We start from the raw sequence: 26,942 nt of genomic DNA, 5'->3' as shown, positions 1-26,942 counted from the left end.
ATACACAGTGTGTTTACACATACACAGACATTGTGTTCACACATACACACAGATACACACAGACACACAGTATGTCCACGCACACACAGTGTCCACACACACAGTGTCCACACATACACACGCAGTGTCCACATATATACACAGTGTTCACACATACACACACACAGACACACAGTGTGTCCACACATCACACGCAGTGTTCACACATACACACAGATGCACACACAGTGTGTCCACACGCAGACACACATATAGTATGTCCACACATGCACACACACAGTGTGTCCACACACACACACACACACACACACACACACACACACACACACTGGCCCTTGCATGGGAGGCTCGTCCAGAGCTCGGGGCACCAGGGGCCACACTGGGTTTGAAGGACACGGGGCTCTGTCCTAAGTATTCTCCCTGGCCTCACAGGCCCCAGGGGTGGTGCTGTCATTGTCCTCATTTCCCATTGGGACCAGGATCCACAGTCTTCAGGGAGTTACTGCGGGTGGCACCACAGCCCCTCACACAGGTGCTCTCGGCTGGTATACATACATGCAGAAAGACACAGCGTGCACAGAGTGTGCAGAGAACACCGTCCCCGGCCTGGGGCCGCCGGCCCACCCAGCTCTCCACGGCTGACACGTGCTCCCAATGGCCAGAGTGGGTGGCTGAGGAGGGAGCCACTCTTTATTTGCAGTCCCGCCAAGTACCTTCAAGCCTCCTTGCTGGGGCCCCAGAATGTTGCCGGGACATGATGGCAGGGGGAAGGGACAGAGAGTGAGCTGGGTCAGCAGCCATGCCTGAGTCCTGGCTCAGCCCCTCTGGCTTCTCAGCCTCTGTCCCAGCGTCTGTGACAGGCTGATGCCTCCTCCCATGTGAATGGAAGGACTAGCGCCACACACAGAGGTGGCCGATGGCAGACACTGCCGTGGGGCCAGGGCTCAGGGGCCCGGCCAGACAGAAGACAGACAGAAGACAGGCCCTTCCTTTCCCAGGTCCTGCTTCTGGGGACGGAGGTCACAGACAAGGGTCTACCTGCTGGACGCAGGATCCTGGGCTTCTAAGATCCTGATTGGAGAGGACACTGAGCGTGGCTGTGGGGATGAGGCCCCATGAGGAGCAGCTGCAGAGCGGTGGAAAGGAGGGGCTGCCCGGTCCCCTGAGTCCCTTGGGTGGGGCTACAGGAAGACCTGAGGGTTAGAAAGGACAAGTTTGCCTCACGGGGGGTGAAGGGGGCTAAGACTGGGCTGCTCGGTGTGGATGGCCCTCAAACGGAGTGGCCCCCTGGGCTCTCGGCCTCCATTGTGGGCGCTTGGGTCACCCCAGAGTCCTATCCTGCAGAACCACAGATGGCCCTATCCTGCAAAACCTGCCAGAGTAACCAGAGGTGGTGTCATGCAGGGTGTCATGAGGGGTCTCTGGTCCCGCTCCCCACATAAGAACGCAGGATATGGTGAGGCCAAAAAGGAACACCCACGGAGCCATAGATAGGGGAGTCATACCACTATGGTCTTGCTGGCGGCTGGGTTGGAGACACAGGAGGCAGGAGCCACAATCCACCTGTTCGCTTCTCTGCCAACCAACCAACCCCACTTGCTAGCTGCAATCTGCCGTGCTAACTGCAATCTGCGCTTGCCAGCCACCATCTTCTTGCCAGCCCCCATTTTCCTGCTAGCGTAGCCACAGCAGTTATATTAGTGGCCAATGGCTCACTGGTTACAGCTGACGGCCAACTAGCCACAGCTGATGGCCATCCAATCACAGTCGATGGCCATTTACTACCTGAGCCAGCACCTTTCCACGTGAGGCCGAGAGCCTGGAAACTGCACTCCTGGCTCTGTCCCCACAGGTGGTGTCCCCCCCGAGGACCAGGGCAGGGCCCTTCCTATTCAAGGGGCCCGAGTCTGGACCACATACGGACTAGAGGGGGCACAGGGTCAGAGGAGGCCCCCACACCAGCAGGGAGACACAGGCCGGCCAGGCCCCTCTCGGAGCTGTGGGTCCTATGAGACAAAGGAGCAGAGGTGGGTCGGAGGGCTGGGGCTCTTCCTGCAAACTTAACCCTGCGTGGCACCCAGCATGCACTGGGTGAGGGCTGCCCACCGGGGGTGACGTTCACGTGGGGACTGCCCTCACTCCCTACCCTCCCTCTCTAGCAGGCTTTGGCTGGCACCAGAAGGCCAGCTGATGGCTGTGGTCAGCAGAATCTACGTCCCAGGGACACGGGCCTTGGGGACTGGGCCTGTGCTCTGTGGGGTGTGGCCTCTCCCCCAAAGGAAGCGTCACGTGAACTCAATCCCATCCTGTGTGATGCTGGCCCCCGAGCCAACTGCAGCAAAGGGGATGTAGGCAGCTAAAAGTAAGGCCAGAGCACAGGCCAGCGTGGACATCCCTCCAGATAGTGTCAGTGGGCATAGGTGGCCCCTGGACACCTCGATCCCAGTGCAGCGGTGCCCCAGCCTGAGCTGAGCCCCAGCCCGCCATCCAATCACAGTCGATGGCCAGGCACTGGTCCTAAGGACTTGTCCAGATACCCCACCTCTGCCCCACGGCCGCTCACGCACAGACATACACCTGCACACTCACTCATTCACTCATTCGTTTATTCACCCAGCAGCCCGGGTTCTAGGCCCAGGAGGCAGTAGTGAACACTCAGTGGCCAAGTTCCAAGCAGGAAGCAGACATGGCAAATGAGGGAATGAAAGGTCACTTCAGAAGGTCAGGCTCATGGAAAACGAACGTCAGGTAACACGGAAGGAGAGAAGCAGGGCAGGCCCCCTGTGCTGGTGTGACCGGGGGCCAGGGCAGCAGAAGGGAAGGCCCTGAAGCTGAAGGCGGAGCAAACGAGAGACCAGACGGTTGGGGAGCGGGCAATGGGCAGGGCTGCAGTCTGAAGGCTGGGTTTCTTGTTGGGGTAATAGGGAGCCATGGAGGGTTGTAGGCAGGGGAGGAGCACAGCCTGCTACTGGGCTGGGGATGGTGGGGAGGGGCGTCCAGTGGGGGATTTCAGAGGTAGCGGGGCAGGACTGGAATAGAGGAAGGGAGGGGGGCAAGGACTGTGTCCCGCACCCCCACAGGCTCTCCACACACCCCCAACACTGCCAGGACCCGCAGGCCAGCATGGTGAGGCACCTGGACGTGTGATCCAGTGCCCCCCCGACCTGGCCAGATCCCCCAATAACGGCCTTTCCGGTTCAAAACCTGGCCTGAGGGCTTGTGGGGTTCTTGCCTGGAATCCCGTTTTGCTGGAGCCTGGGGGACCTGAGGGACCCCAGACAGGCCCTCTCCTCCCTGGGCGGGCTCTGGGTGACGTGCCTCGCCCTCAGGTGCTTATTGCAGAAGTGACTTGGGCCCTGGTGTCCAGGGCAAAGCCCGCGGGGCCTTCCCTGCCTGGACCTCCATTGCCCTCCAGCCTCTGCTCCTGGTCCTGGGGTGCCCTCTGGTGGCGGACGGGCCAGACTGGCGGGGACACCATCAGTGGGGAGGGCCCAGTATTAGGGGCCTGGACTCCGTCCCCCAGCCCTCCCCACGCTCAGGAGACTCAGGGTCCCTGGGAGGGGTCATTGGGAGGGGTCCTGAAGGTCTCTTTGAGGAAGGGGCACACGGAAGTTATCAACCAGGCTCTGTTCTCCTCGTGTTACCCACAAGCTCCCAGACGCTGGATCTCTATTTTTCAGAGAAACTGGAGTGGTCAGAAGCCTGAAGACATGCAGGACGTAAGCCCAGGACTGTGGAGCTCCAGAGGGCACATGCCCGTGGCACCTGCCCTGCCCCTGGACGAAGGGACAGCGTTCATGCAGTGCCCACAGAGCCCAACAGCTAGCCCAGCCATCCACCTTTCTAAGGGGACGACACGCCCTGCAGCTGATGCCTTGTGGCTTTGCAGGACCCCAGGCATGGAGAGGGGCCATCTCTGCCCTGGTCCCTCCATGGGACGCTGGGCCACACGCCCTGGGGTCAGCCCATTCCACTTGGGAGAGAGAGAAACTGAGGCTCAGTGGGAAAGTGAGACATGTCACCGAGTGAAATTGTCTGGACTCGACTCTGGGACACAGGCCACCCCCAAGAATAACCCATGGAGAGAATGACAGTAAGCGAGGTGGCCCAGCAGCCACCCTCACATGGGGTCACCCCTCTGACTGTGGCCAGAGCAGGGCTGTAGGCCTGGCTGTGCCCGGACGGTGCCCCCGCCCCCATCCCATACTGGTCAGTGTTGGCTGCCCGGGTGACAGGCATGGTGGGCGGGGAGGAGGAGGAGCTGGGGCTGGCTGGCAGGTGCCCCGCCATGGGCAGCCTCCACCCGGCTCCTTGGCCAGCAGCAGCATGTCCAGGTGCCAGGGAGAAAGCAGGCAGGTAGGTGCCCCGCGCCTGGTGGGAGCAGGAGGGGGGAAGAACAGGGAGGTGGGACAGGAACGGAGGGGGCTCGGGCATCTCTACCTGCTGCCTCAGGTTCCTCGTGGGAGAATTCTACTTTCTGGGGCCTATGGAGGGGCTGGACGTTTGGGAAGAGGCTGCCCCACCGCCCCTGGGAGGGGCAGCGTGTGGGGTGGGTATGGGCAGGAGGGCGGCCCCACCGCCCTGGGTCTAGGATGTTGGGTCAGTGTCTGCCCAGCAGCCAGGCGAGGCTCAGAGGTGGCAAGTGAGGGGTGGGAAGTGGAGACCCCTCACCGCCCCCTCCCTGATCCACACCTTGCACGTGGGGAGACCCCCACGTCCTCTTTGGGGGGTGCTGGAGGGGCCGCAGTGCCGACGGCTGGCCGGCTGATCGTAGGAATGTCAGTGCTTTCTCATGACCGTCATCTTCCCCCATCTCTTCCCCCATCTCATGGTTGGGGACAGGGGCCCACAGAGTCTCAGGGGCAGGGCGGTCACACAGCTCGGGGAGGGCTGGGCTGCGACCCCAGGGCCTGGCTGCTCAGCTCTGTCCACACCAAGGCCCTTTCCCTAATGGAAAGGGGGTGGCCACCTGCCTCCTGCACCCAGAACAGGAGCCCCCAGTGTCTTCGCTGCTGGGCTGAAGATTTGCTTGTCTGCCTCTCAGGATCGTGGGGTAGGATTCCAGCCAGGGGTCACGTAGGACCCTCCCCGCAGCTGCCCCACTGTCCCACCCCCTCCAGGAACAAGGGGGACATTTAAAATATGAGTACACCTGCTCATGCAAATCCTGCCCATTTTGCATACCCTTCCCACTTGGCTCCATTTGCCTGGCATCTGGCACAGTGCCACCCACAGGACCCAGAACAGTGCCCCTGTGCCCCCTTGGCCCAGGCTGGGAAGCTGGGGGCCAGGCCCAGGCCCGTTGGGGTGTGGGCTGAGGGGTGTTGGTTGTGGCCCCAGGGAAGGTCAGGCTGGCCCTCCACACTCCTGCTCAGGACCAGCTGTGTGGTCAGGGAAGAAGGACGCCTGGGAGCACCCCCAGGACCCCCTCCTGAGGTGGGGACCGTTCCCGCCAAGCCCCCTGCCTGAACCAGCCTACCTGAGGCTCACTGGTATGAGCACACCAACATTCAGGCCCCCAAACCCCCAGCCCCCACACACCCTGGACGGAAGCACGCAGAGTCACCCCCCCACCCCTGCTTGTGGACAGAAGTGACCCTGCTGGTGGCCAGGCATGACAGGCCCCTGGCGGGAGTGAGGGCCGTCTCTGGGGACACTCCCACCTCATTGCCTGTACTTGGGGTTGAAGAGAGTCCCCCAAAATTCATGTCCACATGGAACCTCAGACTGCGACCTTATTTGGAAAGAGGGTCTCTGCAGATGGGATCAGTTATGATGAGGTCACACTGGAGTACAGTGAGCCCCAATGCAATGACTGGCGCCCCTGTAAGAGGGACATTCAGACAGAAAGACACACGGGACAGGCCACATGGAGACAGACGCCGAGGCTGGAGGGATGCGGCCAGGAGCCCAGGAATGAAGCCGGGAGCCCCCAAAGCCGGAAGAGGCAGGAAGGACCCTCCCCCAGAGCCTCCAGAGGGAGCGGGCCCTGTGACACCTGGATGCCCAGGCTGTGGGACTTTGTTACAGCTGTCCCAGGACACTCCTGTCCCTCTGTTCCCCAACACACCCAGGCCTGTCCCCAGACACCGGCCAGTGTATTATAAGCCAATGATCACCAGCTTGGAAAGGCTGCTGCATTCAAGTCCCGCCCCCCCAGACCCCCACCCTGCCCCCAGGCCAGCAGCACTAAATTCTGCTGGATTCGCATCCCCCACACCCCTGCGCTGGTCCCAGGCCCCCAGCTCCAACAGCCTCCGAGGCCCTGCTGCCAAGGCGTGGGGTCGGGGTGGGGGCCTGCGTGCGGCCACACAGCCAGTGGGAAGCTGGCCCTGGCCTGGGTTGGGCACTTGCACGCGCTGACCACTGTGCCCTGCAGCCCTCAGAGGCGTTGCCTGTGTGTCCTGGGGCGGCCGTAACAAGTGACCACAAACTGGACATCTTAAAACAACAGAAAGTGATTCTCTCACGGTTCTGGAGCCAGAAGTCCCAAATCGAGGTGTCTCAGGGCCACTCCAGGGAGGCTCCTTCCTGCCCCTTCCAGCTTCTGGGGCCCACGGGCCCACCTGTCCCCAGGCGGGTGGTTGCCACCCTCCCCTCTGCCTCCATGGTCGCTCTTCTGATGAAGGCACAGGTCCCTGGATGAGGGCTCGTCTTCGTGACGTCATCTGAGCACGTCCACACCTTACAAAGCCTCTTTCAACAAGAGGCCCGTTCACAGGTACCAGCACTTAGGGCTTACACATACCCTCTGGAGGACACAGCAGGGGACCGTGACAGTACAGGCTCCTGTGGGGCCAGCAGTGCCCTGCTCACCTCCCGCGTGCACAGGGGGCCCCGCTCTGAGAAACAGAGGGCCAGCCCTGAGGATAGGACCACCGGCGGACATTTACAAAAGGACCCTCTCTCCTGTCACAGGGGCCTGTCCTGCGCAGGCACTGCCCAGGACACCTACTGTGGCGGGGGCCGGCAGGGCTGACCCCGGAGCAGCTGGAGAATAGCTCAGTGGGCAAGGGAGCTGCCGATACCCCTGGTTGGCCTGGGTGGCTCTGGAGCAGCCAGCGGACCAAGCTTCACAGGGTGGCCTCGCGAAGGCAGGGCCTCTCAGGTCCCCAGAACCCAGGTCCCCACAGCCTCTGGGGAGACCTTCGCTGCTCTGTGGGCACTGGGTTTGGGGATGGCACGTGCAGCAGTGGGCACACTGCCCACCCTGTTTGTAGAGGAAAACTTAGAGGCAGGACGTGGCCGTGGCTGGAGCCAGGAGCATGGCAGATGTTGGGTGGCAGGTCAGAGAGGCACTAGGGGTGCTTGCAGCCTGCTGGGACCCAGCTCTTTGTCACAAGGGGCACCCTGGGCCCCTGGCCGCGGGTCTCTGCCATGTGGCGAGTGGCTGATGTCTCCAGCCCCACCGGGCATAGCACTGTGTGGGGCCTGCAGGAACTCGCAGGAAGAGCCCTCGGGGAGGGGCAGAGCCTTCCCTCCCTGGGCTTCCAGGGCCCACCTGCACCGCCGTCCCTCCTCCACGCCTCCTCCCCAGGCCTCCCTCAGCCCCCTGTGGCCCCTGCACCTGAGCCGCCCCTTCTCACCGCCCACCCCTCTCCGCCCAGACACACCCAGCATCCTCATCCCTGCCCTGGGCCCATGGGGTGGGGGGGCTGCACGCCCAGAAGTCTCGGAGACCTCTGCTAAGCTTTTGGAGTTTCCAGGACACCTCCTGCCAGAGCCTCCACGGAAGTGACAGCAGTGGCTGGTCCAACATGCCTGGGGAGGGGTGAGTGGTGGGAGCAGGAGGCAGGTGGAGGGGCCAGGATGTGTCCCCATCCCCACCGGGGAGGGGGGTCGGGCGATGTGGAGCTTCCGGCAACTGAAGCAGGAGGTTAAGGGAGCTGTGACAGGAGATGAGGCCACAGTGGTGGCGCTTCGGACAGGGTGGGTTGGTGGAAAGGGCACAGGAGCTGAGACGCCCCCTTGGGGGCCCCAAATCTGCCAGCACATCTCTGCGGGAGAGGGGCTCCCTGATGAGGGCAGCACCCAGCCGCCAGCAGGGAGGGAGGCAGGGTCGCCTTTCTCGTCCTCTGTCCCTGCAGAGAGGTCCCCCCTCAGGAGGCCAGGGACGCCTGTCCTGACAGCCCCAGGGATGCTGGAGCGGGACGGGGGCCAGGACTGTGCCGGGGTGAGATCGAATTCGGAGGGTCTGGGAAGAAGCGAGGCAGGGTAAGGGCTGCCTGGTCCCCCCCCCAAGCCCTGCCAACACTTCACTGGGCCCCCATGTCCTGGTGACTGACCGCCACGCGCCCACTGGAACCCCAGGGCCCCCATTTCCTCTCCTGCCTGCTCCCCCCTTCCCCCGGGGCCGCTGCCTCAGGAGCCATGTTCTGCGCCCCCAGGCAGGCAGTGCCCTCCTGCCCCAGTGTCCAGGCCCCTCCTTGATCCAGCCCTCAGTCTCATAAGGGGGAAGCGAGGCCCCGTGTGCGGTTGGCACTGCCCAGGTCACAGGGCCGGTCAAGGGAGGACCTGCCCGAGCCCAAACCCGGAAGGGTCTCAGGCTTCTGTGCTCCAGCTAGCTGCCCCGTGCCCATGCCCAGCGCCCATGGCTGTGCTCAGTGGCCCTGCCTTGAGGCCTGAGGCTACGGCCGCATGCCCTGCAGTTCGTGAAGGTGCCCAGCAGTGTGGCCCCCTCCGTGCTCTTCAACCTCCTGCTGGACGAATGGCACCTGCCGACCCCCAACCTGGTGGTGTCCCTGGTGGGCGTGGAGCAGCCTTTTGCCATGAAGTCCTGGCTGCGGGACGTCCTGCGCAAGGGGCTGGTGAAGGCAGCTGAGAGCACAGGTGAGGCCCCCTCAAGGTCCAGGGCCCTAGGGGCCCCACAGCCTCCCGAGCATGGGGTGCCCCAGCCGCTGACTCCCAGGGCTTTCCTGGACGGTGGTCCCCAGGGCCACCCTCCCTCCGCACGGCCAGCAGTGGGAGCAGCTCCTGAGGGTGCAGCAGAGGGGCGGAGGGACCCCGCAGGTCCAGAGCCTCCCCAAAGAGGGTCCTGGCCAGCCTGAGGGCAGAGGCCTGGCCCCTCCGCTCGGGGTGCCTCTGGGGATGGAGACTGTTTCTCTGACCGCTGCCATGGTGGCCCCATCGCCCCCTCTGCCTCCCGCGGGGGAGCACTCTGGCCGGCCAGCACTGGGCTCAGTCACATCACTGGGGTTCTCTTCGGGCCGCTGGGCCTGCAGAAAAGCCAGCACGAGGATGGGGCTTCTGAGCTCCGTCAGCGCGGAGGAAAGACCTGCGAGCCAGGCGGGCTGAGGGCTTTGCAATTTGGGCAAACCTCCCGGGTCTTGGCCCAGCATGGGCGGCAGGACAAAGCCTGGCCCGCTCTCCTGGCACTGGGTGGGGGCCCCCCAGGACACAGTGGCTGGGCAGGCTGGCAGAGGAGTGGGGGGACCTGGGGCCCTGAGCTCAGTGAGCCCTGGTGCCCGCAGGCGCCTGGATCCTGACCAGCGCGCTCCGCACTGGCCTTGCCCGGTACGTGGGGCAGGCCGTACGTGACCACTCGCTGGCCAGCACGTCCACCAAGGCCCGTGTGGTGGCCATCGGCATCGCCTCGCTGGGCCGTGTGCTGCACCGTCAGCTTCTGGACGACGCCCAGGTCAGTGTCCGGCTCAGAGCACTGCGGCCAGGGGGCCACAGCCCCCAAGAATCACCCCCCCCAGGTGGGAGGGAGGCTACTGTGCAGCCACCAGCCTCAGGTCTCGCAGGTTGACCACACCCGCCATCTGCTGACCATTCACTGGGCGAACATCTCCAGAATCCCTCTACGTGCCAAGCCTGCCACGGGCAAACCACACTGTGCCCTCGAGGCTCACGGGCTGGAGACGGGGAGGCAGATGGTCAGAAGGATTGAGACAGTGAGGGGCAGTGGGAAAAACAGAGGAGGTGGAGCCAGAGGAGAGGGAGGAGGGCGCGGATGAAGGGAGCCAGAGAGGGAGGGAGAGGAGGGCAGCCAGGGAGTTGAGTGCCCAGCACTCGGCCAGCAGGTGGCAGCATTGCCCAGGGCACAGCATGCGGAGGGTGTTGCCAGGCTCCCAGCCTGTACAGACCTGGGGAGGGAACCTGGGCTGCAAGGACTCATCCCAGAACCTGTCTTGGCCACGGCCCCACAAGCCAGGGCGACCCTGGGCGCGTGGCCTCTGCTCCCACCCCGGGGTCAAAGGCAGGGCCAGAGGACACCCTGCAGCCCCTGCTGAGCGGAGTGTCCCACAGCCCCATCTTCTTTCTGGGGGACCCCTCCCGCCTGTGCCTGCCCCTGGGGCCCCTTGCCAGCAGCCCAGCCCTCCCTCCATCGGTGGGTGGGGGGTGGGAACAGGACTGGGCAAAAACCCTGCCCGGCCTCACAGTGTGTTCGGGGGCCAGGAGCACAGCTCTGTCCACTACCCCACGGACAATGGCGGTGGCCAAGGCCCTCTCTGCTCCCTGGACAACAACCACTCCCACTTCATCCTGGTGGAGCCAGGGCCCCCCAGGAAGGGGGATGGACAGACAGACCTGTGGCTGAGGCTGGAGAAGCACATCTCCGAGCAGAGGACCGGCTATGGGGGTGAGGCCCGCCAGGGAGGCCGCTGGGGAACACGGGGGGGCGGGGGACGGTGTGGGCAGGGCTGGAGGGACCATGTGGGCAGGAAAGGGCATTCCAGGCAGAAGGCACCAGCATGGCTGAGCCTTGAGACTCAGGCCACTGGGTGCCGGGTGGGGGAGCTGCTGGCCCAGGTGGTGGGGGGCACAACTGGGGGGGGTAGCTCTGCCAGGAGTAGTTGTGGGTCCGTGTCCACCGGGGCTTCCCTGGCCTGAGGCTCTGGCTGTGGGCTCAGGGCTTCGGGAAGAAAATGAGCTTGGCACGTTTCCAGAGGCCTAGTTCCCTCCACCGGCCATGAGTACGCTGCCACCAGGGGGCAGCGTTGCCTGAAGAATGGGCACCGCTGTGAGGGTTCTAAAGCAGGATTTACTCAGAAATACTAATGTGTAACTAATATTTACAAACAAGATATAGAAGTGCTTATGATATTTATAACCAATATGAAATATTTATCAACTGAGCACTCTTTGAAAATGAAAACACAACCAAAGCCATGTAGGTGCAATGTCTGTGCACGGGTGGCCAACGCCCAGCCCGCCCACACACCCGGTGCGAGCTCACCCTGCCAGGGGGCACCTTTGGGAGCTAGAGGGGACCGGCCTGGGAGCCGAAGCGCCTCTCTCCCAGCAGACCCAGCAGGTCCAGGCGTCTCGGGGCAGTGTCTGGTACTAGGGAGTCTTGTGTCGGGTTCACGATTAAGGGAGAAACCTTTACCTCTTCCATCAGCACTGTCAACACAGCTTCTGCTGTGATGGGGACAGCTGCAGGGCACTTGGGATGTGGCCGGTGAGACCAGGAACTGAATCCAAATGTTTAACTGTATTTACGTTCCTTTAAGTAGCCACAAAACGGCCACTTTGGACAGTGAGGGAGGGATTGGTGTCATCCTTGGTGACGGGGCCCATGATACACGGCTTCTGGTTTGCAGCCTGGAGCCCACACTTCATTAGAAAGAGGCTCTGGGCCAGCGTTTGCCCAGAAATGTGGCAGATTGATGGTCTGAGGCCTGGGTGGTCAACCCACGGGGAGGGTCCCAGGCCCCCCACTCACCTAGAAGGATCTCACCAGTGTTCTGTCCCCAGGGACCAGCAGCATTGAGATTCCCGTCCTCTGTCTGCTGGTCAACGGAGACCCCAGCACCCTGGAGGTAGGTGGAGGGAGGTGAGGGCTTGGCAGGGGCCCCCTGGCCAGCTGGGGCCCCCTGTAGGGCCCTCCCCACCTGGGACAGGGAGCAGAAGGGAGGGCTGGGGGCCCTGGGGCCCAGCTGATCTGGGGTCTGCTTTCCTCCCTGCTGCCTAGAGGATCTCCAGGGCTGTGGAGCACGAGGCCCCATGGCTGATCCTGGCAGGCTCGGGGGGCATCGCCGATGTGCTGGCTGCCCTGATGAGCCAGCCCCACCTCTTGGGGCCCCAGGTGGCCGAGAAGCAGTTTAAAGAGAAGTTCCCCAGCGAGCATTTCTCCTGGGAAGACATCGTGCACTGGACAGAGCTGGTAGGCATCCCCCCCACCCCCAGAGAGCAGAGACCAGTCAGGAAGGCGACCCCTCCTCCCTGCTCTGTACCCTAATCCTGGGCAGGGCTGGCCCTGGGGGAAGTCGGTGTCCCCTTCCCACCAAACAGCCCAGCCCCTCTTGCTGCAAAGCCCCCATGTTTACTCCTGCTCTGGGCCCTCGCGGGTGGGGGTCCTGGGAGCAAGGACTCCGTCGGCAGTGGTGCTGCGCCAGGCCCAGAGGGTGGCGGGCGTGCAGGGCGGCAGGCTGGAGCTCAGCCCACTTCAAGCGTGTGGCCTGCCCGTGGGGCCACCTCCTGTGTCCTGGCACCCCAGCTGCAGAACATCGCCTCCCACTCACACCTGCTCACGGTGCACGACTTCGAGCAGGAGGGCTCCGAGGGGCTGGACACCGTCATCCTCAAGGCGCTGGTCAAAGGTGAGGGCCAGGCTGCACACCAGCCGGGCACAGGTGGGGAGGGCAGCGCACAGCTGGGGGCCGATGGCCGCCATCCCACAGCATGGGGTCCTGGGGCCGGCCAGGGGCGGCCACACACACACTGCCCAGTCCTGGCCTCGGCCCCCAGGGGGCTGCACCCAGGCAGGGTCACCACACAGATAGATGGCAGCAGCTGGGACACCGGGACAGCAACACTGGGCCGTGTGTGCGTGTGCACGTATGTGGGCGCATGCGTGTGTGTACGACTCCGTGCTCGCTCCGGCAGCACATACAACACACCTGGAGCAATGCAGAGACGACCATGGTGTCTGGGCCGGGAGGGCACACAAATCTGTGAGGCCCCTGCATTTGGCAAGTTTCACGTTAGCTATTCTACCATAATTTTAGGAGCTATTTGAAGTGTTCAGTTCAGTAGTTTTTAGGACATTCACAAGGTTGTTCAACCGTTACGAAATTCCGGAACATTGTCCACCCCCAAAAGAAATCTGGCGCCTGTTGGTCACTGCCCATACTCCCTCAGGCCATGGCAGCCACCCACCTATTTATTGCCTGTCTCTATGGATTTGCCCATTTGGGGCATTTCCAATCGATGTGGTCATGTAGCTCGTGGCCTTTGGTATCTGGCTTCTCTCGCTGAGCACCAAGTCTCTGAGGCCCATGCACACAGCAGCAGCGTGTCAGAGCGTCACCTCTTTAAAGCCAGGCTGTACTCCACAGTGTGGAAGGACCGTGTTTTGTTTCCCGTTGATGGAACCGGTTGTCTTCACTTTTTGGCTCCATGGGCTTTTATTGGAGAGAAGCACATGCCATGGGGCTGACTGCTGGCAGGCAGACACGGCGGGGAGGGGAAGCCGCTGCGCTCACCTGTCCCATTGGGATCCCAGAGCACTGAGGGCTGGCATTTTGGCCAGCTGGGCTGTAAGCATTGGTCCCGGGGGACTTGCGACGCTGTGTACCTCTCGCTGTCATTCAGAGGACGCAGACCAGGGCAGAGTTCCGGTGGCCGGGTGCTTGGAATAGCCACCTGAGGGCCCCTGGGTTGCCCTCATGCCCTGTGCCCGCTTTGCCTGCAGCCTGCAAGAGCCACAGCCAGGAGCCACAGGACTACCTGGACGAGCTGAAGCTGGCGGTGGCCTGGGACCGAGTGGACATCGCTAAGAGTGAAATCTTCAATGGGGATGTCGAGTGGAAGGTGCCCTGCCCACCCCAGGCCATCCTGAGCCCCATTTCTGGCCCACAGAGAGAGGAGGCGGGGTCCTGAGGGCCACTGGCAGGGTCCATCTTCTCCCCAGGGTTGCCAAGAGGGACGGGGGGGGGGGTACGTCACTTATTGCCCCACAGGCAGGCTGTGGCCCATGCCAGAGCCCCAGGGACTGTGACATGCACTATCGGTGGTCCCAAGCTCTGCCCACCCGTGCCCGCTCTGCGCAGACAGGCTGCAGGACCCAGGAGAGGGGGTGTGCCGGGGACCCTGGGCCTGGCCCTGGGCGGAGGGGGCCCCTGTCCAGCGGCTCCCACTCACCTGCCCGTCTCGGCCCACCCTGGGCGTGACCCTGGGGCTGCCCAGTCCTGCGATCTGGAGGAGGTGATGATGGACGCACTCGTGAGCAACAAGCCCGAGTTCGTGCGTCTCTTTGTGGACCACGGCGCCAACATGGCCGACTTCCTGACATACGGGCGGCTGCAGCAGCTGTACCAGGCCGTGCCCCACAAGAGCCCACTCTTCGAGCTGCTGCAGCGCAAGCATGAGGAGGGCCGGCTGGCACTGCAGGCCCGGGGGCCACCCGCAGGGCCGCCCGCCTTCTCCTTGCACGAGGTCTCCCGCGTGCTCAAGGACTTCCTGCACGATGCCTGCCGCGGCCTGTACCAGGCGGTAAGCCGGGTCAGCGGGGATGGGCCGGGGCCATGCCAGAGGCTGACGTCCCTGTCCTCCAGGAGAGGGGGCCAGCCAGGCGGCCCACTGCCCAGAAGTGGCTTCTGGACCTGAGCCAGAAGAGCGAGAACCCGTGGAGGGACCTGTTCCTGTGGGCCGTGCTGCAGAACTGGCACGAGATGGCCAGCTACTTCTGGGCCATGGTGAGCAGTGGCCATGGCAGCCATGCTCTGCAGGGCCTGGAGGCGGGCCCCCAGGGAGGGGGGGGCGTCGGGCCAGCCTCCTCAGACCCGTCTCCTAGGGCCAGGAGGGGGTAGCGGCTGCTCTGGCCGCCTGCAAGATCCTCAGAGAGATGTCACACCTGGAGACGGAGGCCAAGTATGAGCAGCTGGCCCTGGGTGAGCCCCAGGCCTGGAGTCAGACGACCCACGCAGTGCAGGGTGCCCTTGGGGACCCTGGTGGGCCTGTGGGCTCCTCCCAGGGGGAGGTGGGCCCTAATGTCCTAACCCTACCTGAGGGACAGAGGAGCACACAGGGATGACGACACAGCCCCACGCCTCGGCACAGGCTGGGCCCTGTGGTAGCGGCTGAGTCGCCCACGGTCCTGACGGGTGGGAGGGCTCTGGGCAGGCCAGACGAGGACACTCAGCATCCGCATGGCAGGCAGGCCTGACAGGGACAGCCCCCTGGGAGGGGGGCGCAGGGTAGAGTGGCCCATCCTGCAGGGTCTGGGTCGGGCGGAGGCGGCGGGAGAGCGGGGCGGGTCCTGGGTGCCAGCGTCCGACCCTGGGCAGGCCTCTTCTCCGAGTGCTACAGCAACAGTGAGGACCGCGCCTTCGCCCTGCTGGTGCGCAGGAACCGCTGCTGGAGCAGGACCACCTGTGTGCACCTGGCCACTGAGGCTGACACCAAGGCCTTCTTTGCCCACGACGGGGTGCAGGTGAGCAGCCGGCATGGGGGGTGCCAGGCAGGCAATAGGTGCCCGGCTGACTGCTCCCTCCCCCAGACAGCAGCCGCCTCCCTTCCCTCCCCATGACCCAGCCATGTGGGGTGGGGGGCATGGGAAGGGGGGTTCTGTCCCTGCTTGCCCCATGCCCAGCCCTTTCTCCACCTTGGTGGAGGCACCACGTCCTCAGCTCCCGGACCCCAAGCCGGGCTTCCTCGCAGTGTAGGTTCTTGCCCACCAGGGTGGGGCCCCAGGAGGCAGGGCTGGGAGGGGCCAGGCTGCAGCTGAGGCCTAAAGGGCATGCCTGGGGCGGGGCCCAGCGCGGGCAGACGTGTGGAGGTGGGAGAGGCCTGCACCTGTGCCTTCATTTCAGGCCTTCCTGACCAAGATCTGGTGGGGAGACATGGCCGCGGACACTCCCGTCCTGCGGCTGCTGGGTGCCTTCCTGTGTCCCGCCCTGCTCTACACCAACCTCATCACCTTCAGGTCCGTCAGGGTGGCAACCGGGGCCACTGGCCCAGCATCTGTGTGGCCCTGCTATGCACGGCCTCTGCCTGCAACCCTCCTCAGTGCACCCTGCCCTACCTTGCTGGCTGCATGCTTGGGGCCAAGCGGGCACCTCTGAGGGTCCCACCCAGGGTCCCTGAGGGTCCCGGTGCTTGCAGTGAGGAGGCCCCGCTGAGGACGGGCCCGGAGGACCGACAGGAGCTGGACAGCCTGGACACGGAGACGAGCCTGCTCTATAGCCCGGGCAGTGGGTGAGGGCCCAGAGGAGCGCGGGCAGGGCCGAAGGGTCCGGTGGGCCACAGCTGGGAGGCTGGTCTCCCGTGAGCAGAGGCGAGGCTCCTGTGGGGCGCCTGGGCACCGCCTCACCACTGGCCGTGGCCTCCTTTGTGGCGCAGGGTAGAAGAGCTGGCCGAGGCGCCGACGACTCCCAGCCACCGAGGCCCACGTGTGGCCTTCCTGCTCACGCGCTGGCAGAAGTTCTGGGGTGCGCCTGTGACCGTCTTCCTGGGGAACGTGGTCATGTACTTTGCGTTCCTTTTCCTGTTCACCTATGTCCTGCTGGTGGACTTCAGGCCACCGCCCCAGGGGCCGTCGGGGCCTGAGGTCACCCTCTACTTTTGGGTCTTTACATTGGTGCTGGAGGAGATCCGCCAGGTAAGTTAGTGGTGGGCCCAGCCCACTGAGCCCGGTCCCTCCTGACCCCAGCTTGGTCTGGCCGGGCCGTCTCCAGCAAGGCAGGAGCCCAGGCAGCTGTCACTGAACTGCCTGGCCCTCTGCCAGGGCTTCTTCACAGACGAGGACACACACCTGGTGAAGAAGTTCACGCTCTACGTAGAGGACAACTGGAACAAGTGTGACATGGTGGCCATCTTCCTGTTTATCGTTGGTGTCACCTGCAGGTCTGTGGGGCAGCCCCGGGTGGGTGGGGGAGCAGGTCGCCTTCAGGATGGAGCCACTCAGGGCCTCAGGAGTGCCGCGTGGCCCTGGCACCTGTGCTGCGGTCCTGGGGAGCCCCTTTGGCTCCCGGCACCCGAGCCGTCAGCCGAGCGTCCCCCGCAGGGTGTTGCCGCCGGTGTTCGAGGCGGGCCGCGCGGTGCTCGCCGTGGACTTCATGGTGTTCACGCTCCGGCTCATCCACATCTTCGCCATCCACAAGGAGCTGGGCCCCAAGATCATCATTGTGGAGAGGATGGTGAGACCCCCCACGGGCCGGGCCCCCCCCCCCCGCCCCCGGCGGCCCCTGACGCCCCCCCTCCCCCCAGATGAAGGACGTCTTCTTCTTCCTGTTCTTCCTGAGCGTGTGGCTCGTGGCCTACGGCGTGACCACCCAGGCGCTGCTGCACCCCCACGACAGCCGCCTGGAGTGGGTCTTCCGCCGCGTGCTGTACCGGCCCTACCTGCAGATCTTCGGGCAGATCCCGCTGGACGAGCTTGACGGTCAGTACCAGCCTGTGGGGGCGAGGTGCTCCTCGGCACCCACTGCAGTGGGACCCCGGGCTGCAGTCACACCGAGTCGTTTACCAAGGTTCCTTCTGTAGGACCCTGGACATGTGGCCCTTGCCAGAGACTTTTGGGGTCACGCGAGACCCCGGCCAGGAACTGGCTGAGAGGGGGAATCCCTGAGCCCAGCCACCAGCCCTGTACACCTGCATAGGGCCCGGCCACGGAGCCCCCACCCAGCCTCGGGCCTCACTGGGCTTCAGGGAGGATCAGGGAGAGAGGGTGTGGGCCCCCTGGAGGAGATGGGCCAGCAGCCAGGGGCCAGTGTGAGGGGCCCAGGGCACCGACCCCTACAGGACACTCTGGGTACAGAGTCGGGTGCAGGGGCCCAGGGCAGTCACTGGCACACTGTCGCTGAGGCCTGATGCCAACCTTCGCAGCTAATGGAGCAAGAACTCGCAGTAAATATTTGTCAAGGGAATGACGCATAATCAGGCCAGCAGGATGGGGGGCTACGCCGTCATGGAGATCACCTCCTAACGGGTGTTCCTTGAGGCCCATTTCCTCGGGCTGTTTTCTTAGCCCCCCCAGTGCCCACTGTGACTTCATGCTTGCTCATCCACAGGCATTACCTTTCCAGGCCATTAGTTCAACCGGGCCTTGCTACACTCACCAGATGGCCCTGCTGGGGGACAGTACCATGACCCCAACCCTGCCCCGGTCCCGCAGGGCCCCTCGGGCAGGAGGGGAATGAGGTGTGCGCCTCTAGTTCTGAGTGGGGGGCTCACACCGGTCCCAGTGACCACATCTCTCACCTGGCCAATGCCAGCCATAGGCTGGTCGGGGGTCACCTAGGGAGGGCAGAAGGAGTGCAGACTTCCCCAAGGGGGTCCAAGCCCTGAGGCCTGCCTCAGAAAGGCAGGATGTGCCACTGTGGCCAGCCAGGGTGTTCAGGCACAGTCCCACAGGGGAAAGTCTGTGGCCAGGGTCGGGCTGGAGCCAGCTCACTGAGCTCAGCCTCTAGGGGTTAAACCCTGGCCATGCGTGCACTGTGAGCCCACCATGCTGTGGGGCGCAGAAGAATTCACTGACATGCCGGCCTAGGGGGAAACTGAGGCTCAGGCAGCCCCTTGCCCTCCCTGGGATGGCAGGCTCCTTCCCTGGGCTCCAGGCCCCAAGGGCAGTTGAATTTCCAGCCCAGCCTGGTGGTACCTCGCGAGTCACAGGAGGCCCCGGGGGTCTCATTACTGCAGAGCCACTTCTATCAGACGGGTTTAGTTTCACAAACGCGCTGTCCAGGCCCACCTCTCGGGCACCTGGGCGGGGACAGGAGGGTCAGGAATCAGTCCAGGGCCAGAGCTGGAGAGGAAGGCCGGAAGGGCCGGGGGGCGGGGGGATTGGTGGGGGAGGGGGGCGCTGCTGTCTGCCCCCCTCCACACACTCAGGAACTCAGGGGCAATGAGAGGCAGGCACCCAGTGAGGGAGACAGGAACATGCACAGAGGCCCTGCCAGGCCAGCACGTGTGCCTGAAGGTTCCCGGGGACACACAGGGAGAGAGGTCCCAGTGCCACTGGTACTCAGTCCAGCCTGCAGGCATCTGCTCCTCCTGGGCGCCCCGAGCACTTGCCCTGTGGCCTCTGCTCCTCCCTCCCTCCTCCTCCTGTCCTGTGGGCTGAGGTCCAGGGGGCTCTGCAGGGGCAGAAGCAGGCCTGGGGGGAGCTGGCTGACCAGGGGCTGGAGCTGTGCTCCTCAGGGCGCTCTGTGGCCTGGCTGTCATGCAGCCTGGCAGAGGTGGGAGGTGGGGCCAGTGCCGCTCGGGTGACCATCCGTCTGGGTTGCCGGCAGCTGGGGTGTTCCATGATGGGGACTTCCAGTACAAGCTCATCCCCAGAAAACTGGGGTAGTTGGTCACTTGGCCAGTGCCCTCTGTCCCTGGGTGGCCTCAATCCCAGGAGGCGGCTGCCTGCCCCGCCGCCCCCACAGTGCCCACTCGCCTTCCAGAGGCCCGTGTGAACTGCTCGGCGCACACGCGGCTGAGGGAGGACTCCCGCTCCTGCCCCAATCTCTACGCCAACTGGCTGGTCATCCTGCTGCTGGTCACCTTCCTGCTGGTCACCAACGTGCTGCTCATGAACCTGCTCATCGCCATGTTCAGGTGCCCTGCCCGTCGGCCTCTGGGTGGCCGCCAAGCCCAGCTCCAGCCCCCCAGGCCTGGACATAGGGGTCACCCCAACACGGTGGTGCAGACAGGGCCTGGAGGGCAGACCAGGGAGGGCAGGCACAGGGAGGTGGTGAGCACACGCAGCAGTGGGGGTGGGCGCCTCGCCAAGTCCCTGCCCCCCCAAACCCCAGCCCCCAGGGAGCAGGGCGGGGAGTCTGCGAAGGCAGAGGGCTTGTCCAGGAGAGCAGGGGGGCAGTGGGAGACCCCAGATGCACAAGCCCCCTCGAGACACCCCCAGAGAGCAATCGGGATGGGGGTGGGGGGCGGTGTGCATCGTGGGCCTACTGCCCACACGCCCCACCCCCACAGCTACACCTTCCAGGTGGTGCAGGGCAACGCGGACATGTTCTGGAAGTTCCAGCGCTACCACCTCATTGTGGAGTACCACGGGCGCCCGGCCCTGGCCCCACCCTTCATCCTCTTCAGTCACCTGGGCCTGGTGCTCAGGAGGCTCCTCCGAAAGGGGGCCCGGCAGAAGCGGGCACACCTGGGTGAGGCCACCGGGCTGGGGGCGACCCGGCTGCCCTGGGCCTTGGAGGGGTCAGCAGCGGCCGGTGGGCAGGCAGGAGGGGCCCCAGGCGCGAGGCCGCTGGTACCGGCTGAGCCGGAGGCCCCTGCAGCGGGGCCATCTCTGCCCCTCCACCTCCTGTCCCGGGACCCAGGCACAGGGCCAGGCTGGCCGGGCAGGCCCACACCCTTGCTGCCCTGCCCTGCCTTCCTAGAGAGAGACCTGCCAGAACCGCTGGACCAAAAGATGGTCACCTGGGAGGCGGTTCAGAAGGAGAACTACCTGAGCAAACTGGAGAAGCAGAAGAGAGCGAGCGAGGAGGAGGTGCTGCGGAAAACCGGCCACAGGTGCGGGGGCTGCGCTGAGGTCACCCCCAGGCTCTCTACCACCATCATGATTGTCAGGCTGCATCCACGCTGGGTGTGGCCCTCTCGTGCCAGCCAGGACCTGAGCTGGGGAAACTGAGGCTAAGAGGGGCGCAGCACTTGGCCCCCTGACCCCAAACAGGGGCCTTGCCTGCCACACCTTTGGGGGCTAGAGACCAATATGCATGGTGTCGTCCCCGCTCTGAGGTCTCTGAGTAGAGCCCTGCCCTCCCTCCATCTCGCTGGGGGCTCTGAATAGCGCATCCCGAGCACTCCCCGGGGCCTACAGGCAGAAGTCCTGCCTGTTGGAGGGCGCCCAGCCCTCACTGTGCACGCAGGGAGGACCCAGAACCCTGTGTGCCCAGACCTGGGGGCTACGGGAAAGGGCCAGGGCACCGGACTCAGGCACTGAGAGGGCTGTGACCCCAAGCCCACCAGAGGGCAGGGACAACAGGAGAGGGGAGACCGCAATGCAGGGCGCCCCGTGGCCATCAGCCTGCTGCCCACCTGCCCCACACAGGGTGGACTTCATAGCCAAGCAGCTCGGGGGGCTGAGAGAGCACGAGAAACGCATCCGGGGTCTGGAGTCGCAGGTAGGTGGCCCCGCCCCCATGTCCAAACAGTGCGCCCCGAGGGTTTGACTCACATCCTTGCCCAACCTCAGTCATTTGAGACCAAGTGCCTTCCCTCCAGGGGGTCCTGTACCCCGAGAGATCCTGCACTAGCCCCTTCACTGTCCACTCTCCACACACAACTGGGACCTCGCTCTCCGGCCCCGTCCTTCCCAGAGCAGCCAGAGGGAAGTCCTGGGGCGGCAGGGGCCCTGGCGGCAGAGCGGAGTCAGGCGGGAGGGCGCCTGAGCTCGGCCTGGGGCTGCGCTGGACGCCTGTCCTTCTGGCAGGTCAACTACTGCACCATACTCCTGTCGTCCATGGTCGACACGCTCAATCAGGGCAGCGCCTCCCACCGTGAGTGTGCCTGGGGAGGGACACAGGGCCCTGCTGTCATCTGCCTTCCTGTCCTGGGGGGTCGGACAGGCCAGGCCTCTGATGGCTCTTGGCTGGCCACTGTCTCCAAGGTGGGGCAGATGCCCTCTGCCAAGCCCACTGATGAACCAGGCGCGTGGGCATGGCCTCAAGGACCCTAACGGGCCGCCACCCTCCCCATCACAGCCATTAGGTCCCATGCTTACCTCCGGGCGGTTCTGTCTCCCTGCCCTGGGCCTGCCCCACTGGGCGCCTAGCAGCTGAGGGTCTTTCTTCCCCACCAGACTCTTGCAACTTTGGCAACGAGAACCGGCAGTCCCTCGACCAGGGTGGCAGTCCGGGTAGCAGGGAGCACCGAGAGGCTGGTCCGCTGCCCTCGGATACCTGAGCCACCTGCACTGCCAGCACATGGGGCCCACACGTCTGAGCCCTGGGCTGGCCCTCAGGCCCCATCGGGTGGCCTCCCTTGTCCTGGGGGCTCCGCGGTGCGGTGCAGGCACTCCCCACGGATGGAGCCCGAGCAGCAGCCAGCCTGGGACAGGACAGCAACACCTGAGCACCTGCCGAAGCGCCTCCCGTTGGGTGGGTGGCAGTCTTGCGGGCCGCACCTGGCTCCTACCCAACCTGTGTGTTCTAACAGACTAATCTGGTTTTGAAACGCTGCTGGTGAATTTCTGCCTCTTACGACCTGGGGCCGGAGTTCCTCGCACGTGTGGGCTCCCGCCCGCACCCGCCAACTGAGTGCTGGGCCGTGTCCAGCCGGGGCAGCAGCCCCGCAATGGCTCTTAGGTGGAGACTGGGGAACACACCCACACTTGAGCTGCAGACCCAGGCAGATCAAAGTGGACCTGGGGTGGCAGGGGGGCATTAAGGGAGCCAAGTGGGACAGCGGCCCAGGCACCCATGCTTCCTGGCTGGGCTGAGTGGCCACTCAGGGAAGCCCCTCCTTCCCTGGTGGCCCAGAGCCCAGGGGTAGGGGCAGCTGCAGCCTGGTCGCTCCCCTCCCCCCACCCCACCCCACCCCAGGAGAGTTGTGCCTGCTCCCTGCTGCCTCGCCAGCACCGCGCTTCCTCTGCTCTTGGGCTCACTACACCCACAATGCCCCTGCACAAAACTCAGCAGCCCCTAGCAGCGTGGTCCCAGGACACATGGCCTGAGCGGGACAGAACTGAGGGGCAACTTGGCCAGGGCTGAGGAGGACCCCTGCCCCCTGCCCCCTGCCCTCACCTGCGCTCACAGTGCAGCCTCTCAGACCGACCTCATCAGCCACCCTCGCCCCAGCCCCGTGGTCCGCAGGGTTTTGGGGCACGGACTGGACACGGAGGCTGCGAGCCCGTCCCTGGAAGAGCCAGGGCCTTCTCCTCTGCTCTGGACTGAGGCCAGGGGTGACCTCAGTCCCTGTGGGAAGCTCTGCCACCGAGGGGAGCAGGCGGAGCTTTAAAACCTCTCCGAGTCCCCAACTGACACCATCGGCCCAAGTGTGGGAACAGGTGACCGGGCAGGCTGGAGAGCAGAGAAGGTCGCAGCCAACGGGTCCTGGGGAGGTGGGGTCTACACAGAGACTCGGAGCCTGAGGAATACCCAAAAGCTTTACTGTTCCCCACGGGCACCCAGTGGGCCCATGGGTGGCAAGCAAGGTCTCTGCTCGAGACCACTGCCTGAGACCCAGCCGGGGCCACCGGCTCCCTGCCCAAGGGGAGGGGGCTCCTCAAGTCCAGGGCAGGCGCTCGGGTCAGCCCTCAGGCCCCTCGGCACCAGGGACCTCAGAGCTGCTGCTCTTGTTCCGGAAGTGGTCTCTACTGCGCTTCCTGCTGCCGTGGAAGCCAACAGTGTCCACCCCTGGGGGGCCCGCTGCGGACCCGGTGTGGGTGTCCCCCTCGGGCGTGCCCACCGCCTGCAGGCCCCCATGCGGGCTGCTCCACTCCTCGGCCTCGGGGCTCCCGGGCCTGGCCAGGTGGGCCAGCTCCACAGGCCCTTCGGCCCCACCAGGCCCCCCTGCCTTTCTCAGACCCCGCTTCCTCTCTGGTCTGGCCTCGCCGGTGCGGGCCGGTTTGGTGAAGACGACTCTGCCCTCCCCACAGCTGGAGGGGTCCTGGTTGAAGGAGGGCACGTAGTCGCTGGGGGCGGCCAGGCTCCGGGAGCCCAGGAAGGCCAGGGCAGCAGCCTGGTTGCTGTGCTCGCTGGCCTCGGCCACGTCTTCCAGGCTGTACTTAGTCCAGCGCTCAGGGTGGGCCACGTAGTCGGGGACGGGGGGCGCCCTCCGGGGGACAGGGCTCTGACTGGCCCTGCCTGGGCCCTCCGCTGGAGGCTGGCTTGAGGGCGCCAGGGGCCGCTTGAAGCCCCCACGGTCCCCTAGGCCAGTGTGGACCACAGAGGGTGGGACCCGCCTGGCTGCCCCCTCCAGGCAGTCAAAGATACTGTGGCTGCGCTGGGAGAAGGTGGAACTCATGCCTCTCAGGTGGAACGGCTGCACTGCGGCTGTGGGGAGGCCCCTGGGGGACGAGGGGGGCTCGTCGGGGCCTGAGTCGCCCTGGGCCTCCCCAGGCAGCCCCTCTGGGGACAGAGCTTCCAGCTCGGCACTGCCAGGCAGGCTGAGGTCAGAGTCCGAGTCGCTGAGGGAGATGGTATCGGAAGGCAGGGCATCATCATACTCGGTGCCCTGCTGGACCTCCAAGCCAGGGGAGGGCTCGCCAGTCCCCGCCTCAGCCATGTGTCCTGGGCCACACCACACCTAGACCAAAACAGCCCATGAAGTTGGTTTCTGAGGACACCACGGGTTTAAAACACGTTTCGCCTGCAGACCCACCGCCCGGGTCCCCCACCCCGAATGCCCTCCTCACCTTCCTGTCTGCGGGTGACGGTGAACGGAGCCGCTGGCAGAGGTGGCAAAGGCATGGGTGTGGCCTCTGCCCAGAAGGTCTCCAGGCACGGCTCTGCTGAGCTGTTCAACCGTAGCTGCGAGGGACAGAAGGGAGAGCCAACCATCAGCCCAGAAGGCGAGCATGGGGGGTGGGCCTGGGTCTACAAGGCCCGACACAGGCCCGGCCAGGGAGCGGGTCTTTCTGACGTGTCACCTCATTCAGTCCCCACAATCCTCTCCTGTGGAGTCTGACTCGAGCGAGCAAGAGAACTGCTGGTGGAAGGTTCTGGTAGTGAACGGCGGGTCAGGGCTTGAACCCGGGGCCCAGGACGGCCTCTGCTCAGCACGACCACTCTCCACTGAGTGCAAGCTCGGATAAAGTGCGTCCGTGGCGCGTGGCGCGTGGTGCGTGGCGCCTGCCTGGCTGGCGGGAGCTTTGTTGGGGAGAGGCCCTGGACTTCCAGGGGGCTGTGCCGCCGAGTCCTTGGCATCTGAGGGTCCAGCTCTCAGGGAACGGGGCGTCTGTGATCACCAGGCACAGCCGTGCGGGCAGAGGCAAGCCCTGCAGCCCCGGCGACCCTCCAGGCCCCCAGCTTCCGTGCGGCTGAGCCCCAGCGACTGGGCAGCTGGCGGCCCTGTCTCCAGGCCCAGGGTGGGCGCAGCCCCAGCCCCTGCCCGGCCCTCGGCCACCCACCCGCCGCCCCTTCCCCTGCACCAGCCTCCCGCGCCCCAGGCTGGGGGACTCACTGCCGACGCGCCCACCGAGGCAGGAGCGGGCCGGGCGGGGCGCGGAGGGCCCTGTCCCAGGGCAAACAGGGCGACATCTCCGTCCCTCTGGGGCACAGCACCCAAACGCAGGAGCAGCTCCGGGAGCGGGGGGGGGGGGGGGGGGGGCCACAGAGCGGCCCGCGGGGGGGGCGTGCGGGGCGGGGCGGGCCCCTGCCTGTCACTCAGCACGCGGGGGGCAAAGCTGGGCTCCAAGCCCCTGCTCCTCGGCACCGGCACCGCTGGGGACAAGTGGCAGAATCAGTGGGACACGGGGGGGGGGGGGGCGGGGGGGGGGGGCGGGGAGACCGAGCCCCCAAAGAAGGAACCGGCATCTGTCTCCTCGGATTCTCAGAACCTCGTGAGCTCAGCGCACCGGGGGCTGAGTGGGGGGGGCCCTCGGGGGGTCCTGGGGGGGCCTCGGAGAGCGGGGGTCCTGGGGGGGTCCTGGGGGGGCGGGGGTCCTGGGGGGCGGGGGTCCTGGGGGGCGGGGGTCCTGGGGGGCCCTCGGGGGGTCCTGGGGGGGCGGGGGTCCTGGGGGGCGGGGGTCCTGGGGGGGCCCTCGGGGGGTCCTGGGGGGGCGGGGGTCCTGGGGGGCGGGGGTCCTGGGGGGGCCCTCGGGGGGTCCTGGGGGGGCGGGGGTCCTGGGGGGGCCCTCGGGGGGTCCTGGGGGGGCGGGGGTCCTGGGGGGCGGGGGTCCTGGGGGGGCCCTCTGGGGGTCCTGGGGGGGCGGGGGTCCTGGGGGGGCGGGGGTCCTGGGGGGGGTCCTGGGGGGGCCCTCGGGGCCCGCGGTCTCGGCAGGCCAGGTCCCGGGAAGGCCCCCCCGGCTCCCCCGCCGGCCCCCCCTCCGGGAAGCGCAGGCCTCACTCTCCGCACGGCGTGTGCCCAGAGCCTCGCCGCCTGCCCGCCAGGCTCCCCGTCGGGGCCTGGGTGTCGGGGCCCAAGCCGGCCTGGCTGGGCCGCGGTCCGGGGACCGCACGGGTCTCGGGGTCCCGAGGGCCAGGCCTCGAGGCACGGGGGTCTCTGGGCTCGGGGCAGTAGGCTGCGCACAGAGGCCTCCCCGAGGCCCCACTGGCCTGTGCCGCCATCCCCTCACCACCAACCTACCGGCTCACTGCGGCCCGATGGCCTCCATCTTGCGCCGCGCTCCTCCCTATGGGAAATTGAGCGCTGTGCCGGCAGAGCGCCGCGGCTTCCGGCCCGGAAAAACTACATCTCCTACAAGGTGCTGGGCCGCTACTTCCGAGGCCTGTCGGGACTTGTAGTCCTTGCGCATGCGCTCTCTCCGCAGCCTCCACTCTCCGGAAATGGCGGCGCTCTTTAGCGAAGAACCGACTGAGAGGAGGCGGGCGGGGGAAGGGGGGCAGGGGGAGAGGCAGGACTGCGACTCCCAGAATACACGAGTGCTAACGGTCAGCGCTGTGTTCTCGTGGCCCCGTCGCCCACTGCCGGAAGCGATGAAAAGCGGTCCCCCAAACCGGAAGTGCGTCGTAGTGCGAGGCGGCCGGGGCTCCATTCGCGGGCACTTCCGGCCCTGGCCGGAAGCGGCCGGCCGCGCCCCTCTGGTTCTGCGGGACGTGCGTCCGGCAGGTCGAGCATCTCACCCTCCGAGCGTTAGGGCTGCAGGGCAGCCGGGGGCAGGCCTCCCGGGAGTGGCGACCCGCCCCGCCGGCCGCCGGCCAGGCTGGTGACAGCTGCCGGGAAGTGGACGGCAGGTCCCGGGGTCCCCGGTCAGGCCGTGTCCCTGCTCCCCGCCCCGTCGGGGCGGCCGCATGCCCCACCAGGCCCAGGCGCGGCAGCCCTCGCTGCTGGAGGCCGGCCTCGGGCCCTCCCGGCGCGGCCCCTGCGAGCTCCGCGTCCGCGTGCAGGCCCTGCCGCCGGGCCCAGGAAACCCGGCGAGA

The 26,942-nt window shown here is 65.7% G+C and overlaps 2 protein-coding genes across 6 annotated transcripts; one reads left to right on the top strand and one right to left on the bottom strand.

The window, feature by feature from the left end:
- Positions 1-7,846: 7,846 nt before the first annotated feature.
- Positions 7,847-21,720, top strand: TRPM5 (transient receptor potential cation channel subfamily M member 5; the record flags this gene model as incomplete). The annotated part of the gene is given in 25 exon segments (XM_081064296.1): positions 7,847-7,929; positions 8,088-8,214; positions 8,649-8,829; positions 9,471-9,637; positions 10,202-10,333; positions 10,402-10,585; positions 11,704-11,768; positions 11,921-12,112; positions 12,446-12,548; positions 13,643-13,761; positions 14,137-14,437; positions 14,440-14,645; positions 14,744-14,840; positions 15,237-15,382; positions 15,762-15,874; positions 16,054-16,146; positions 16,291-16,549; positions 16,676-16,794; positions 16,955-17,087; positions 17,158-17,332; positions 19,338-19,491; positions 19,867-20,048; positions 20,280-20,412; positions 20,951-21,023; positions 21,332-21,720. Coding segments are annotated over 25 exon segments (3,783 nt in total). The 3' UTR covers positions 21,578-21,720.
- Positions 21,721-22,988: 1,268 nt separating this feature from the next.
- TSSC4 (tumor suppressing subtransferable candidate 4) lies at positions 22,989-26,341 on the bottom strand. Of its 5 annotated transcripts, XM_081063113.1 has the most exons (5): positions 26,149-26,196; positions 25,024-25,283; positions 24,491-24,798; positions 24,257-24,371; positions 22,992-24,147 (listed from the first exon to the last, which is right to left on the bottom strand). In XM_081063113.1, the coding sequence occupies exon 5, from the start codon at positions 24,124-24,126 to the stop codon at positions 23,149-23,151; it is 978 nt and encodes a 325-aa protein (XP_080919239.1). In that variant the 5' UTR covers positions 24,127-24,147; positions 24,257-24,371; positions 24,491-24,798; positions 25,024-25,283; positions 26,149-26,196; the 3' UTR covers positions 22,992-23,148. The 5 variants fall into 5 exon arrangements, 4 of the variants coding, with proteins under 4 accessions (XP_080919240.1, XP_080919238.1, XP_080919241.1 ...); XM_081063114.1 differs by lacking the exons at positions 24,491-24,798; positions 25,024-25,283 and having other exon boundaries at positions 22,989-24,147; positions 26,149-26,341; XM_081063112.1 differs by lacking the exons at positions 25,024-25,283; positions 26,149-26,196 and having other exon boundaries at positions 22,989-24,147; positions 24,491-24,925.
- Between the last annotated feature and the right edge of the window lie 601 nt (positions 26,342-26,942).

Source organism: Rhinolophus hipposideros (genome assembly GCF_964194185.1).
Source record: "Rhinolophus hipposideros genome assembly, chromosome: 10".
NCBI lineage: Eukaryota > Metazoa > Chordata > Mammalia > Chiroptera > Rhinolophidae > Rhinolophus > Rhinolophus hipposideros.
This window is presented reverse-complemented; position numbering and strand designations above follow the sequence as displayed.